We start from the raw sequence: 12,117 nt of genomic DNA on the forward strand, positions 1-12,117 counted from the left end.
CTCGCTTGGTATACTAAGGGTTAATTGAGTGAATATCTAGCTTAAGGTAAAGTTTAAACCCCAAAACTCTCGCTGTGTACACAACTGTTCCATATGTACTTTTGCAATATACAGTTTTGTTACTACCTTAGGGTACAGATTCTTCTCAAGAAACGTTCCAAAAGCTTTCTGACCTTTGTTTTACATACATGGATTACCACTGTCCCAGCATTCGTCATAACCTTTCTGGCAACTCACGTAGTTGTCTCCATTCTTACTCATACCCATTTTTCTCAAGATCTAACCTTTTGACGTTGTTTTTGACCAAATACATTTTCCAAACAATAGGACATTCAGCACAAAGCATTTGATTTGCTTTTCTCTAAACCTTTTATCCAAAGACCCCAAACTGAAAGGTATACTTTTCTTAGTACATGCTAATGCACATCCTTGCTTTGTTTACCTGTTCCTATTTCATGTCTACCAAGGTTAACGGACTCCAAGGTTAACGCTATTCTACTTATCTCCTACTCAATATTTGATCCAGACGGGTTTGTTTCAATCACCATTGATTTTACATCTCTGCCGTCAGATTCAGTCCTTATTCTTCACAGTTTTCTCTATCAGTTTTCTAACATCATGTTAATCTTCTGTGCAGAAAACTTTCCCAAAAAGAGGTCTTTATCATCTGCAAATCGTATTCATTTTCCCTTTGTGTTCCCTTCTTTGCTATACTCTCAACGGGAATGTTGTTGATTAGGGATGTATGCGAATCGCTGACGGATACATATTTATGAAAATTGGGATCCTGGCTAATTTTGGATAGCTACTCATCGTGGTCGTAGTCACTTGTAATTTTTCCGACATACTCCTAATTTTCTCTGTTCAAGTACGTTATGGGCTCCAAAACATAGCATGTCTGGAAAGCTTGTTTAGTGCTGCAGGGAATGAACTATAAGCCATGACTGTTGATGCAATAGCTATTTCACTGCAAGTATACGATTTTATTTATACTAACAGGGTTAATGGTCCCCAAGGACTTACTCCGTTGTCCATGGCTCCAAATTTCTTGTGCATGAACATATCTTTGTTATGTTTATCTAATGGACTAGTTTTGAGTCGGATGTCCGGATGACAGGTCCATGTCTGTTACCTGTTAGTTAATAAATTAAATTAAACAAAATTATGAATATATGGATAAGTAAATACATCATTCGATACTTTTTTTGTTTTAGTAAAAATGAATAAAACAGAAGAGGAGATTGAAAATTACAAATATTTTGGCTGGTTAGATTTCACTGTGTTTGGAGGAATGCTTGGTTTATCAGGTGTTATTGGACTCTACTATGGATTCCTTGCAAAACAGAAACAAAACACTACAAAGGAATACTTGTTGGGAGGGAAAACGATGGGTATTCTTCCCATTTCCTTATCATTAATTGCAAGGTAAGAGTTTTTTTCAAAGGTATAATGTGCATAGTAAGCAATCATTCAAGCACTACGTCTCTTATTTTTTATTCACTAATACGCAATATTTTGCATTATATTCTACGTTCTACAATTCTTTGGTTGGTAAATAAGAATTGAAAATGAGCTACTTAGTCAATACAAGAATTCCCTTCAAGTTAACATGCTTATTCTCTAGAATTGGGTCATTCAATATAAGAGCAGTTCCATAGCTTAGTTCTTGGTAATTTAAAGGAAATTCATATTCTGACATGTCTCCCCATCATACAAATGAACTATATATTTTTGTATTTGTGTTACACATTTATAAATAATATTAATAATATATTACATAGCAGAAACAAACAGATGTGTGAATATACATTACGTTCGTTAAGAAGTGAAACATAGTTATGAGTTTTGTGATTGCACAAGGCTTTTATTGCCTGATCCTCCTCTCAGCGATCTAATCTATTGCTGGTGTATGTGCTTGTCTTGTTCTTAGTCCGTCCCTGATACCCTTATTGGTGTTGAAGGTGATTAAGAAATTTGAATGCTATGACACAATAGTGGAAATTATTACTCTTAAAACTAGGCTAGAATGTACACGATAAAGTGAAAAATATTGCGCAGAATAAGAACAAAATATCTATAAATTAAAAATCTAATACAATACCACAATGCGTTGAGTTGAATTTATTCATTACGAAAGTTTAGTATAATAGACAATAAAAAATTGATTATCTTTATAAAATGAAAATGAGTAGCAAGTCTATTGCTAATTGGTAAATATAGTATATTTAATAAATAAAATAAATGAGACCAAAAGCCGAAAATATTTATTTGTCAACACAGTATCATGGCTATGGGGAACCCGTACAGACTTTTGATAAAGGAGACCCTTTTTCGATTCCTGGCGGAAGCTTCTATATTTTGAGTCCGATGTTAACCTGTAGTTTCACATTTCATATTGCCTTGCTGCTGGATGGGGCTCTGAACTTAAATCTAATCAACAGTGCACTGTTTTTGAAATAGTTCATGACGCTCAAGAATAGCCTGAATATTGTTTGTAATTATCGAGGGCTGTTCGTTGATTGGTTTCGTGAATTTGAAGATATTTGGGTTTATCTTAGAACTTTACCATTCTCTAATTCCATATACTCAACTTTTTGAGCCGTAGCTTCACAAGAACTATATAAAAAAGTTATTTGTGAAGAATATTTGCCCGTTAGGAGCTACAACTTTCCAAAAAGTAAATCCTTTAATGAGTCTAGTAAAAAGGCTTTCTAGAATTTCTAACTCATTTAACAGTTTGAACAGTGATTAGCGGGGCAAACAGAGGACCGAAAATTTTTTTGAGGGTAACTTATTTTTATAAACCCCTCGTTTATCTGAAACAACACTTCTTTGTAGGTTTTTCCTTAGATGACCGAATATTTTTGTAATACTAAATCACTTTCAACATAAAAAAGAATAAGGTGTCCTGGCCTTGAACTAAGGTCTTATTCCCGTAATGATCACGGAAACCTTATATTAATTGGTTTCATGGGAATTGTGTGTGAAGATGAACATGATAATTACTGCATCGATATTGGTTTAAACCAAATCTTACACAATATTTCCGTGTTAAAAAATCGTTTGTCTTTATTACATTATTAAAACAGGAAGTAATGCCTTTGATGGTACTATGATCCATTACACCATGTGTATGGTACTGTCCATAAAACAGAATAACTGGCTTTAACTGATATTAAATGTTGTGAATCGTTAAAGTAAAAATTTAATTAGCAACTTTTGAGTTCTGTCTCACACAGACGAACCAAAAATCCGTAAATTATTTTTCTCACTTACAGACAGAAAATTAATTAAATGCTTTTCCTATTTTCAGCTATGTATCAGGTATTGCACTTCTGGGCATTCCTGCTGAAATGTATACATTTGGAACTCAACACTGGATGATAGTTGTACCAGAAATTCTTGTTTGTTTAACAATGGCTTTCATTTATTTACCAGTGTTTTACAAACAGCAAATTACATCGTCCTACGAGGTAGGTACCACTCTTTACAGCAACATTATCTTTTTTAAAAATGTAAGTATTTGTTTTAGTTTTCCCTAACTTTCCAGTCAAAATCTTGAGTTTATTCGGACTCCAGCTGGGCAGACAACGAAACTTAGATGCAAATATTGTATTGAGTCCGTATCACTAATTTATTTTAGCATTTACATTCATTTACAACTTAATTGTGGTCTTCTAACCGTTCTTCTAATCTAGTCTAATCTTATATATAAAATTGTCTAATGTATAAAATTGAAAATTAATACGTTTGATTTCATAACTCTTTAGCTACTAGACCAACCTCGATTAAATTTTCAAAATAGATTTGGTTCAACCCGGTATAATTCTTAACGTTTCACTTTGACGGTGCACTGTAGGGGGGAAGGGGAAGACATATATATATAGGGTTCATTATGAAAGTAATGAGCACTGCTTTAGAAAAAGAGTTTTATCGTTCCGCTGTAAATATATATATATATATATATATATATAAATGAAAGTGACTATGCTTGTGACTTATTAATTCTTGAACCACACGACTGATCTCAATCAAATTTGTAGTGGATATTTAACATTTAAACATCAGAGTTAAAGAAGCTAACTAAATTCACCACATAATATTTAAACAATGTTAGAAGCTTTGTTAATATTTAGATATTCTCCTAATTGCAGTATTTGGAGAGGCGTTTCAACAGAACAGTCAGGAAGCTGGGATAAATGTTATTTGTCTTGAAAATGGTAAGAGAGTTGTATGTATTTCGATTAAGATTTTGAAAAGTTCTATTCATTACCAAATGATAAATTTTGTTCATGGGTCACTGAAAATGACTCAAGGTTGCTATGAATACCTAAAAGACAATAACAATAATAAAAGTAAGTGAGATCATGTCCACAAAATGTAATAAAATCGATTAATGTACGGTTTTGTGGTATCTTCTTGCAGGACAGAAAAATGTGTCTGCTGTTTGTGCCGTTATGAGAGTAAGAATCAATAATTTTTCTTGGAAACATGTTTTGTTTAACATTAGAATACCCCAATGAACTATAAGTATACCGAATAGCTACATATTGTGATACATTTTTAAAAGTAGACGCCAAAAATTAGTTCGGCTTGTTTATATTATTTCCCAGGCTATGGAAATAGTTCTGCTCCAACAATACCACGTTTGCAAATGTTTATGGTTATAACATTGGTAAAAGAAAAAATCTTTGGGTATATCTGTATCTCCATTATGTATTTATGTTATCATACGTATTTTTCTGAAAATAAGTTCTACAAAATTCAGGATATTGTTACAATATCCTTTTAACTAATGTCTGTACAAGATTCACCATAATCTATTATATTGAAAGCTAAAACGGCAATATCCCGGACTTCATCATGAAATTTATTTCTCATATTTAGTTTCACACTCGTTTGAATGGACCAAAGATATTTTGCACTAGAGGCGAACGACATACCACTGAACCACACACCTCCTTTTCGTTTTGAAAGTATTAACGGGTTTCGTTGTAAATATTTAATACGATTAATTACTTTCCTCAATTTTGTTGGTAAAAATATAAGGAAAAATCACTATAAAATTCAAAGTACACTATGAATGTTAAATTGGAAAGTATAGCAATTGTATATTTCGCAGCAAAATTCTAGAATATCTACAGTGAACAAAAACAGCATGCATAATGTTGCGCATTCTGACAGACTTCGTGCAACTTTTGTTCTTTTCTTCTAACATTCAGAAAGGTAAAGAACAATGGATAAATTCCTTAAAAAGAGAAAGAACACAAAAAAATTAATAAAAGTAAGAAATTAAGTAAAGAGCAATAACAAAACTATTTTTTGAATATGATAGAAACAATAATTTTAAAAAATAACGAAATAAAAAGAAAAACAAAGAAAGTAAGATTTCTACCAGGGTAATATTGAAAATAGTGTGTAGTGAAATTGAAGTTTCAAAGAAAAATGTAATATAGATATAGAGATAATACGACCAAAATAATTAAAGTGTCGGAGGAAGAAAGGAAGGAAGAAAAGAAGCCTTAGTAAAACAAGTTCCTGAAGTAGACGGGAAGAAACGTCATAAGAAAGAAGGAAGTGTCACGCCCACAAACTCTCATCTCAAGGAAATAGGCTATCGAATGACCACTCGTCAAGGGGACAGCGTTAGGATCCTGAAGCAATACAGATAACTAGAGTGAGGCGGTCTCATTAGACAAGTGGAGTTAATACGCAAGAGAATGCATGATTATGAGTAGTATAAATTAACGTTTAAACAATAAGTCCAATTAGATCTCCGAAAACTGTTAATATTAGTGTGTGGGCTTCAGCGAGTTAGAATGCCACTGCTATCAGCCCGTTTAGAATACTTAACAATTATCATATCAAAACACATTATATCGTTATTATTAAACAAGATGTTATCGCTACTATTAAAAGAGATCTTGGAAATCAAATGTAATTAACAATTCACCAAAAGAGAGGAGCGGCTATGATTCGCTCTGTCAACATTTACATAAGCGATAACAAAGCAATTAAAAGGTTTCAAAGTAATTTTGAAACTACTTACGAGGTGATCCCCTTAACAGTTAAGCGATTTGATGGAGAAAGAAATTCAAATGATAGGTACATGAAAATATTAAAGAAACAGTGGCAACCCAACTGAGGTCCTTTTTCCTACACCCAGGTACTCCAAGTCGAGATGGGAAGACTCTGGTTTACCTTGACGTTGCTGTAGCCATTTCGTACACACCAGGTAGCACAATCACTTAAAACACTCAAGAACACTATTGTTATAATTTACTCACTTGTACATCGAGCGGCTAAAATACAAGAGCAGCATAGAAGAACGGTGGTCAGGACTTCGTGTAAGACGATGTCGTCACTGAGCTCCGTACAGAACTAGAAAACTTCGGAAAATTAGAACTTCGCACAAGCTGGTCTTCTCCTGGATCGATGATGGAATGGAGGTGATACGAATGGTAGACGGCAGCTCCCAAATAGAACTATATCCAACGGGATTTCATTCTACAGGTCGTCTGCTTTCTCCAGTAGACTACAACATTGCCACGTCGATGTATGAGACGTTGTGGGTTCCTGTCACCACGGCATGGCGCGTCCTCAGGTTGCGGATCGAGGAGAAGGCCTCTAGATATAGAGGTTAGCTGCGAATATACTGAATAAGCAGTCGCGGACAGACGACTAGGAGTGGTCCTCCAGCTTGGGGTTTGGGTAAGGCTAACACCCTCATCCTGTAAAAAAAGGTACTTGTTCAGAAACATTCACAAAAGCCTCGGACAAGGACTGATAACTTGGCACGACATCAGCAAAAGAAAATGGACATGAGATTTGGAACATGGAATATTAGAAGTCTTTATAGGGCAGGCGCGCTAAAATCTGTAACGAGTGAGTTAGAGAAATACAGGATGGACTTAGTAGGAGTTCAGGAAGTTAGGTGGGAAGGAAATGGATCTGAGAATTCCGGAAATTTTATGTTCTTTTACGGGGAAGGAAATAAAAATCACCAGTTAGGAACAGGGTTTTTCGTTCACAAACGAATATTACCAGCAATTAAATGGGTTGAATTTGTTACTGACAGACTTTCTTTTATTACTCTTAAGGGACGGTGGTGTGATATTATTGTTTTAAATGTACATGCTCCAACTGAAGATAAGGGTGACGATATAAAAGATAGTTTTTACGAAGAAGTGGAACGGATATTTGATCAACTCCCGCGATACCATATGAAGATTCTATTAGGGGATTTCAATGCGAAGGTAGGACGAGAGGATATTTTCAAACCGATTATAGGGAACGAAAGTTTGCATAAGGAAAGTAATGACAACGGTGTTAGACTCGTGAACTTTGCAACATCCAAGAACCTAATCGTGAAGAGTACAAAATTCCCACATCGCGACGTTCATAAATACACTTGGACATCACCAGACGGAAAAACACATAATCAAATTGATCACGTTTTAGTAGATAGAAGAAGACAATGTAGCATAATTGACGTCCGATCGTTTAGAGGGGCTGATTGTGACACTGATCACTACCTGGTAGTAGCTATAATACGGGAGAGATTATCGTTGAATAAAGGTAATATTCAATGTCCGAAAACGGAGAGATTTAATTTAAAGAAATTAGAAGAGAGCCAGGTAAGAGAGGAATACCAGATTGAAGTTTCGAATAGATTCGCGGTTTTAGAAGACTCGGAGTGCACTAGTGTTGATGATACTTGGATTGAAATTAGATGTAGCATTAAAAGTTCAGCAATAGAAAAATTGGGACGCGCGGAAATACATAGGAAGAAACCATGGTTCGACCAAGAATGCATTAAACTAGCAGAGAAGAGAAAACAGGCAAAATTACGGTGGTTACAAAATCCGAATGAAACAACTACACAAAATTTCGCAAATATCAGGCGGGAAACTTCCAAAACTTTTAGAACAAAGAAACGGGATTTTTTGAAAGCTAAAATTAAGGAACTTGAAGATAATAGTAAAAATAAAAATATTCGGGACATGTATAAGGGGATCAGCGAATTTAAGAAAGGCTATCAACCTCGTGCTTATATATTAAAGAAATCTGACGGAACAGTTCTCACCGATACGGATAGCCTCTTAAATAGATGGAAAGATTTCTTTGACGATTTGCTGAACACGCAGCCAAAAACTAATGTGCGTGGAGAAAAGGAGATACACACCGCAGAACCGTATATTCCAGAACCCAATCGAATAGAAGTGGAAGCCGCTATAAAGAAATTGAAGAAACACAAATCTCCGGGTGTAGATGAAATTCCGGCTGAGTTAATTTTAGCTGGAGGCGAAAAATTGTGGAACAAGATACACAAACTCATTCTCCTTATCTGGAACAAGGAAGAATTGCCACAAGAGTGGAAAGAATCAATCATTGTTCCAATTCACAAGAAAGGCGACAAAACTGACTGTAATAATTATCGAGGCATTTCTCTTCTGTCAACATCCTATAAAATCCTTTCAAATATTCTGTTAGCAAGATTGACCCCATACGCAGATGAAATTATTGGAGATTATCAGTGCGGATTTAGACGACATCGATCAACTATCGACCAAATATTTACCATTCGCCAAATACTCGAAAAGAAGTGGGAATACAATACCCCGGTACATCAACTATTTATTGATTTTAGAAAGGCTTACGACTCGGTTAGGAGAGAAACATTATACAACGTTCTTACAGAACTTGGAATACCGAGAAAGCTAATTAGATTAATTAAGATATGTTTAAGTGAATCCCAAAGTAAAGTCCGGGTAGGAAAATTTTTGTCCACGAGCTTCCACGTCGAAAATGGCCTGAAACAAGGAGATGCGTTGTCGCCATTATTATTTAACTTTGTGCTGGAATACGCCATAAGGAAAATCAAAGATAGCAACCAGGGCCTAGAGTTGAACGGCATTCACCAGGTTATGGCATATGCTGATGATGTAAATTTAATAGGGGATGATAGGAGAACAGTAGAAATAAATGCAGAGATCTTATTAAACGCTTGCAGGGACATGGGTTTAGAAGTAAATGCAGAGAAAACTAAATACATGGAAGTGCGTCGGGACCGTAATACGGCAAATTGTGGGGGCGTTAAAATATTAAATAATGCTTTTGATAAAGTGGATACTTTCAAATATTTAGGATCAATATTAACAGACGAAAATCATATTCACGAAGAAATTAAATGTCGACTCAAAGCAGGGAATTCGTGTTACTATTCGGTTCAAAATCTCTTGTCGTCGCGAATTCTGTCGAGGAATTCGAAGCTTAAAATATATAAAACGATAATCATGCCTGTTGTTCTGTATGGTTGTGAAACATGGTCGCTTACTTTGAGGGAAGAACATAGACTGAAAGTATTTGAGAACAGGATCCTGAGAAGAATATTCGGACCCAAGAGGAACGAGAATGGGGAATGGCGGAAGCTTCATAACGAGGAACTACATAGTTTATACGGTTTACCCAACATTGTTAGGGTCGTCAAGTCTAGGAGGCTTAGGTGGGCAGGTCATGTAGCTAGAATGGAAGAAAGTAGAAACGCTTTCAAAGTCTTGACTGGTAGACCCATAGGAAAACGACCATTAGGAAGACCTAGGCGCAGATGGGAGGACAATATTAAGATGGATCTCGCAGAGATAGGAATACAAAGTAGAAACTGGATGCAATTAGCTAAGGATAGAAGTCAGTGGAGAGCTTTTGTGAACGCGGCACTGAACCTCCGGGTTCCATAGGCCATAGAGTTAGTTAGTTAGTTTTAGTTTAAGTATTGAGAATTTTTTACATGACGTAAACGAGGCAAGTTCGAGTTAGAAAGAGTTTTATTTGTTGGCTGGAAAAAGTCCGTGGATTGATACAACACAAGTGACTTCCTACATGAGGTCTTTTAGAGTTATGTAAATCAGTATTAGCGCAGGCTAACTATTATTGCACTAGGAAGCGTTCAGGAACACAAACAGTCAGAGTTAATGAAAAATATTTAAGAGATCAGTGCAGAGCCAGTTCTCACATTTGATAGGGTCTGGTTACTAGTAATTAAGTTCTAGATTGACTGCATACTCACAATTATACAAATGGTTCTGTACAGTTGAAGTGAGCACTAATGAATGGATTGGCGATAACACTCGCACTGCTCGTTTAAGATTCATAGATGGTAAGTCTTAATGAAGCGACCGTGGTGGAAGGGTACTGTTTCATACGCCGTATGATGGAATTAACAGTCATTACCGTCACAACACAGTAGCACAGGTCGGTGAAGGATGTAAGAGATACACGATATCCTTCGGAGTAGGAATTCGAACGACTCTCTGAGAGAAGTCGGTGCTGTGACAGACAATGAGTCCCAGTCAACAATGTAAAAGTTTTCCCGACGGAAGAACGGACTTGAAGTTGGTGTGTCAACGTTCCGGCGTAAGTTCCCCGTTAGACTGCGGACAGTACGTCTACGTCTTGAAGTTCGATGGAGTTCCCCCGTAGGCGGCAACGAGCACGGAGCTCGTGCCTCTTCGACACTAAAAGGTAATTTCCCCTTCTCTTCCCTTCTAACTTACTAACTAACTAAAAGACAGGGTGCCTTCGGATTTTGTTTACCCTTATCTATTTCGCACGGCACGATTGTAGGGATATGTGAATACAGGGGTTAGCTAGGGTGTTACCTGATTGGATTTTCAACTATCTGAAAATGAATTTTACTTTCTGCGGCTGCGCAAGCAGGCGGAGGGCGTATCCTAAAAGCTTCCTTTACATGAGATGATTTTTATACAGAACCTGATAACATTTTAGGAGGTTGACATTCGACCTCATGTGTACAAAGAGTCACGTCTGGTTACAGAAAGTAAAATTTAGTAAGACAGTTTTATTTACTCCATGACCCGCTAGACACATTACGTTTCCAATAAAATTTATAGAGTTTAAAAGTTCAAACTTTACAAGTGCGCTGTAAAAATAATAACTTAAGGGCTATTACAATTTGTATTACGAAAATGTCAAAAACAGAGTGAATAATCAAATTTATAATAAAACACTTGTGGTTGTGTTGCAAGTAAATGGAACTTTGGTCAGTGTTAAAGAATATATTGCTGCCTAATAAAAATAACCTTTTAACCTTTTAGTAAACTAAATTAAATTCAACACCGTGTGCGTGGGTTTCCTTGTTGTTCTCCCGTTTCCTCCCACTTTCTTCATTCCACTATTTCATTCATCTCTCATCATCACCGTCTCCTTTAGTCTAACCGGCATAACCGTGGGACGTAAAACTCAAAGATATTTTAAATTAAATTCGATATATTCCTGTCGTTTCTATTTATTTAAAGCTGTGATAACGAATGTGAGAATCTGTTACTTTTCTCATAAAAAGAAAAATATTATCTTCTCAGACGAGAAAGGTTATAAGTTTAACTGCCTCTCGAAGCAGACAGTCAGCTGGCTGAAAGAGGATGGGATAGACACAATATTTCATCCTAAGAAAAAATAAAGACAGCTGGAAGGAACTGAATCAGCGCGAGGAGAATGCCTAACATCTTTCTGTTCTTTTCTTTTACCTGTTTTAAGATTTTAAGAAAAATAAGATTGTATACGTAATTAGCAAAGATAATGGACGTTAATTGTTTAATTATTTAAGGAGTGTGGCAAACATTTTGGCGGTAATTTGACATGGCGCTGACAGCACACTACAGAAGGAAAATAGAAGAATATATACGAGAGGAATAACAGGAAAGAAAGAAATGAGGTGACTACAGAGAAAAACGAAACTCTATTTTTTAGGATAGGTGTTTGGTAAGGATGTGGAGATAATTATGTAGTGAAAGTATTGCAAATAATAAATATATGAAAAAAGATACGAAGAGAAGTGAAATACAACAACGTTTGCAATGATAATGATGTTACCTACTTACAGAAACCAAGGAAGATCGTGAAAGTGAAATTAAGTAACATAATTACCGTGGAATACAAATAACGCATTATGTAAATATATATACGGAACAAGAATAAAGAATCATTATAAAGAAAGGGAACCGGTCAAAACCCCCACAGCCAAAACCCCCACACTCAAAAAATGTCAAAACGCCCACACAAACGGTCATAACCCCCACACAAATGGACAAATCTCGCAAA

General features: G+C 35.8%; 1 protein-coding gene across 1 annotated transcript in view; it reads left to right on the forward strand.

Moving 5' to 3' along the window:
- The first annotated feature begins 1,219 nt into the window (after window positions 1-1,219).
- LOC145669022 (sodium-coupled monocarboxylate transporter 1-like) overlaps window positions 1,220-12,117 on the forward strand; it is a 130,010-nt gene continuing 119,112 nt past the window's right edge. Inside the window, 3 exon segments of the mRNA XM_081737361.1 lie at window positions 1,220-1,425; window positions 3,314-3,473; window positions 4,155-4,220. Coding sequence (XP_081593487.1) covers window positions 1,220-1,425; window positions 3,314-3,473; window positions 4,155-4,220 — 432 coding nt within the window.

The sequence above is a fragment of the Thermobia domestica genome, chromosome 13 (assembly GCF_964235325.1).
Source record: "Thermobia domestica chromosome 13, izTheDome1.hap1.1, whole genome shotgun sequence".
In the NCBI taxonomy this organism is placed as follows: Eukaryota; Metazoa; Arthropoda; class Insecta; order Zygentoma; family Lepismatidae; genus Thermobia; species Thermobia domestica.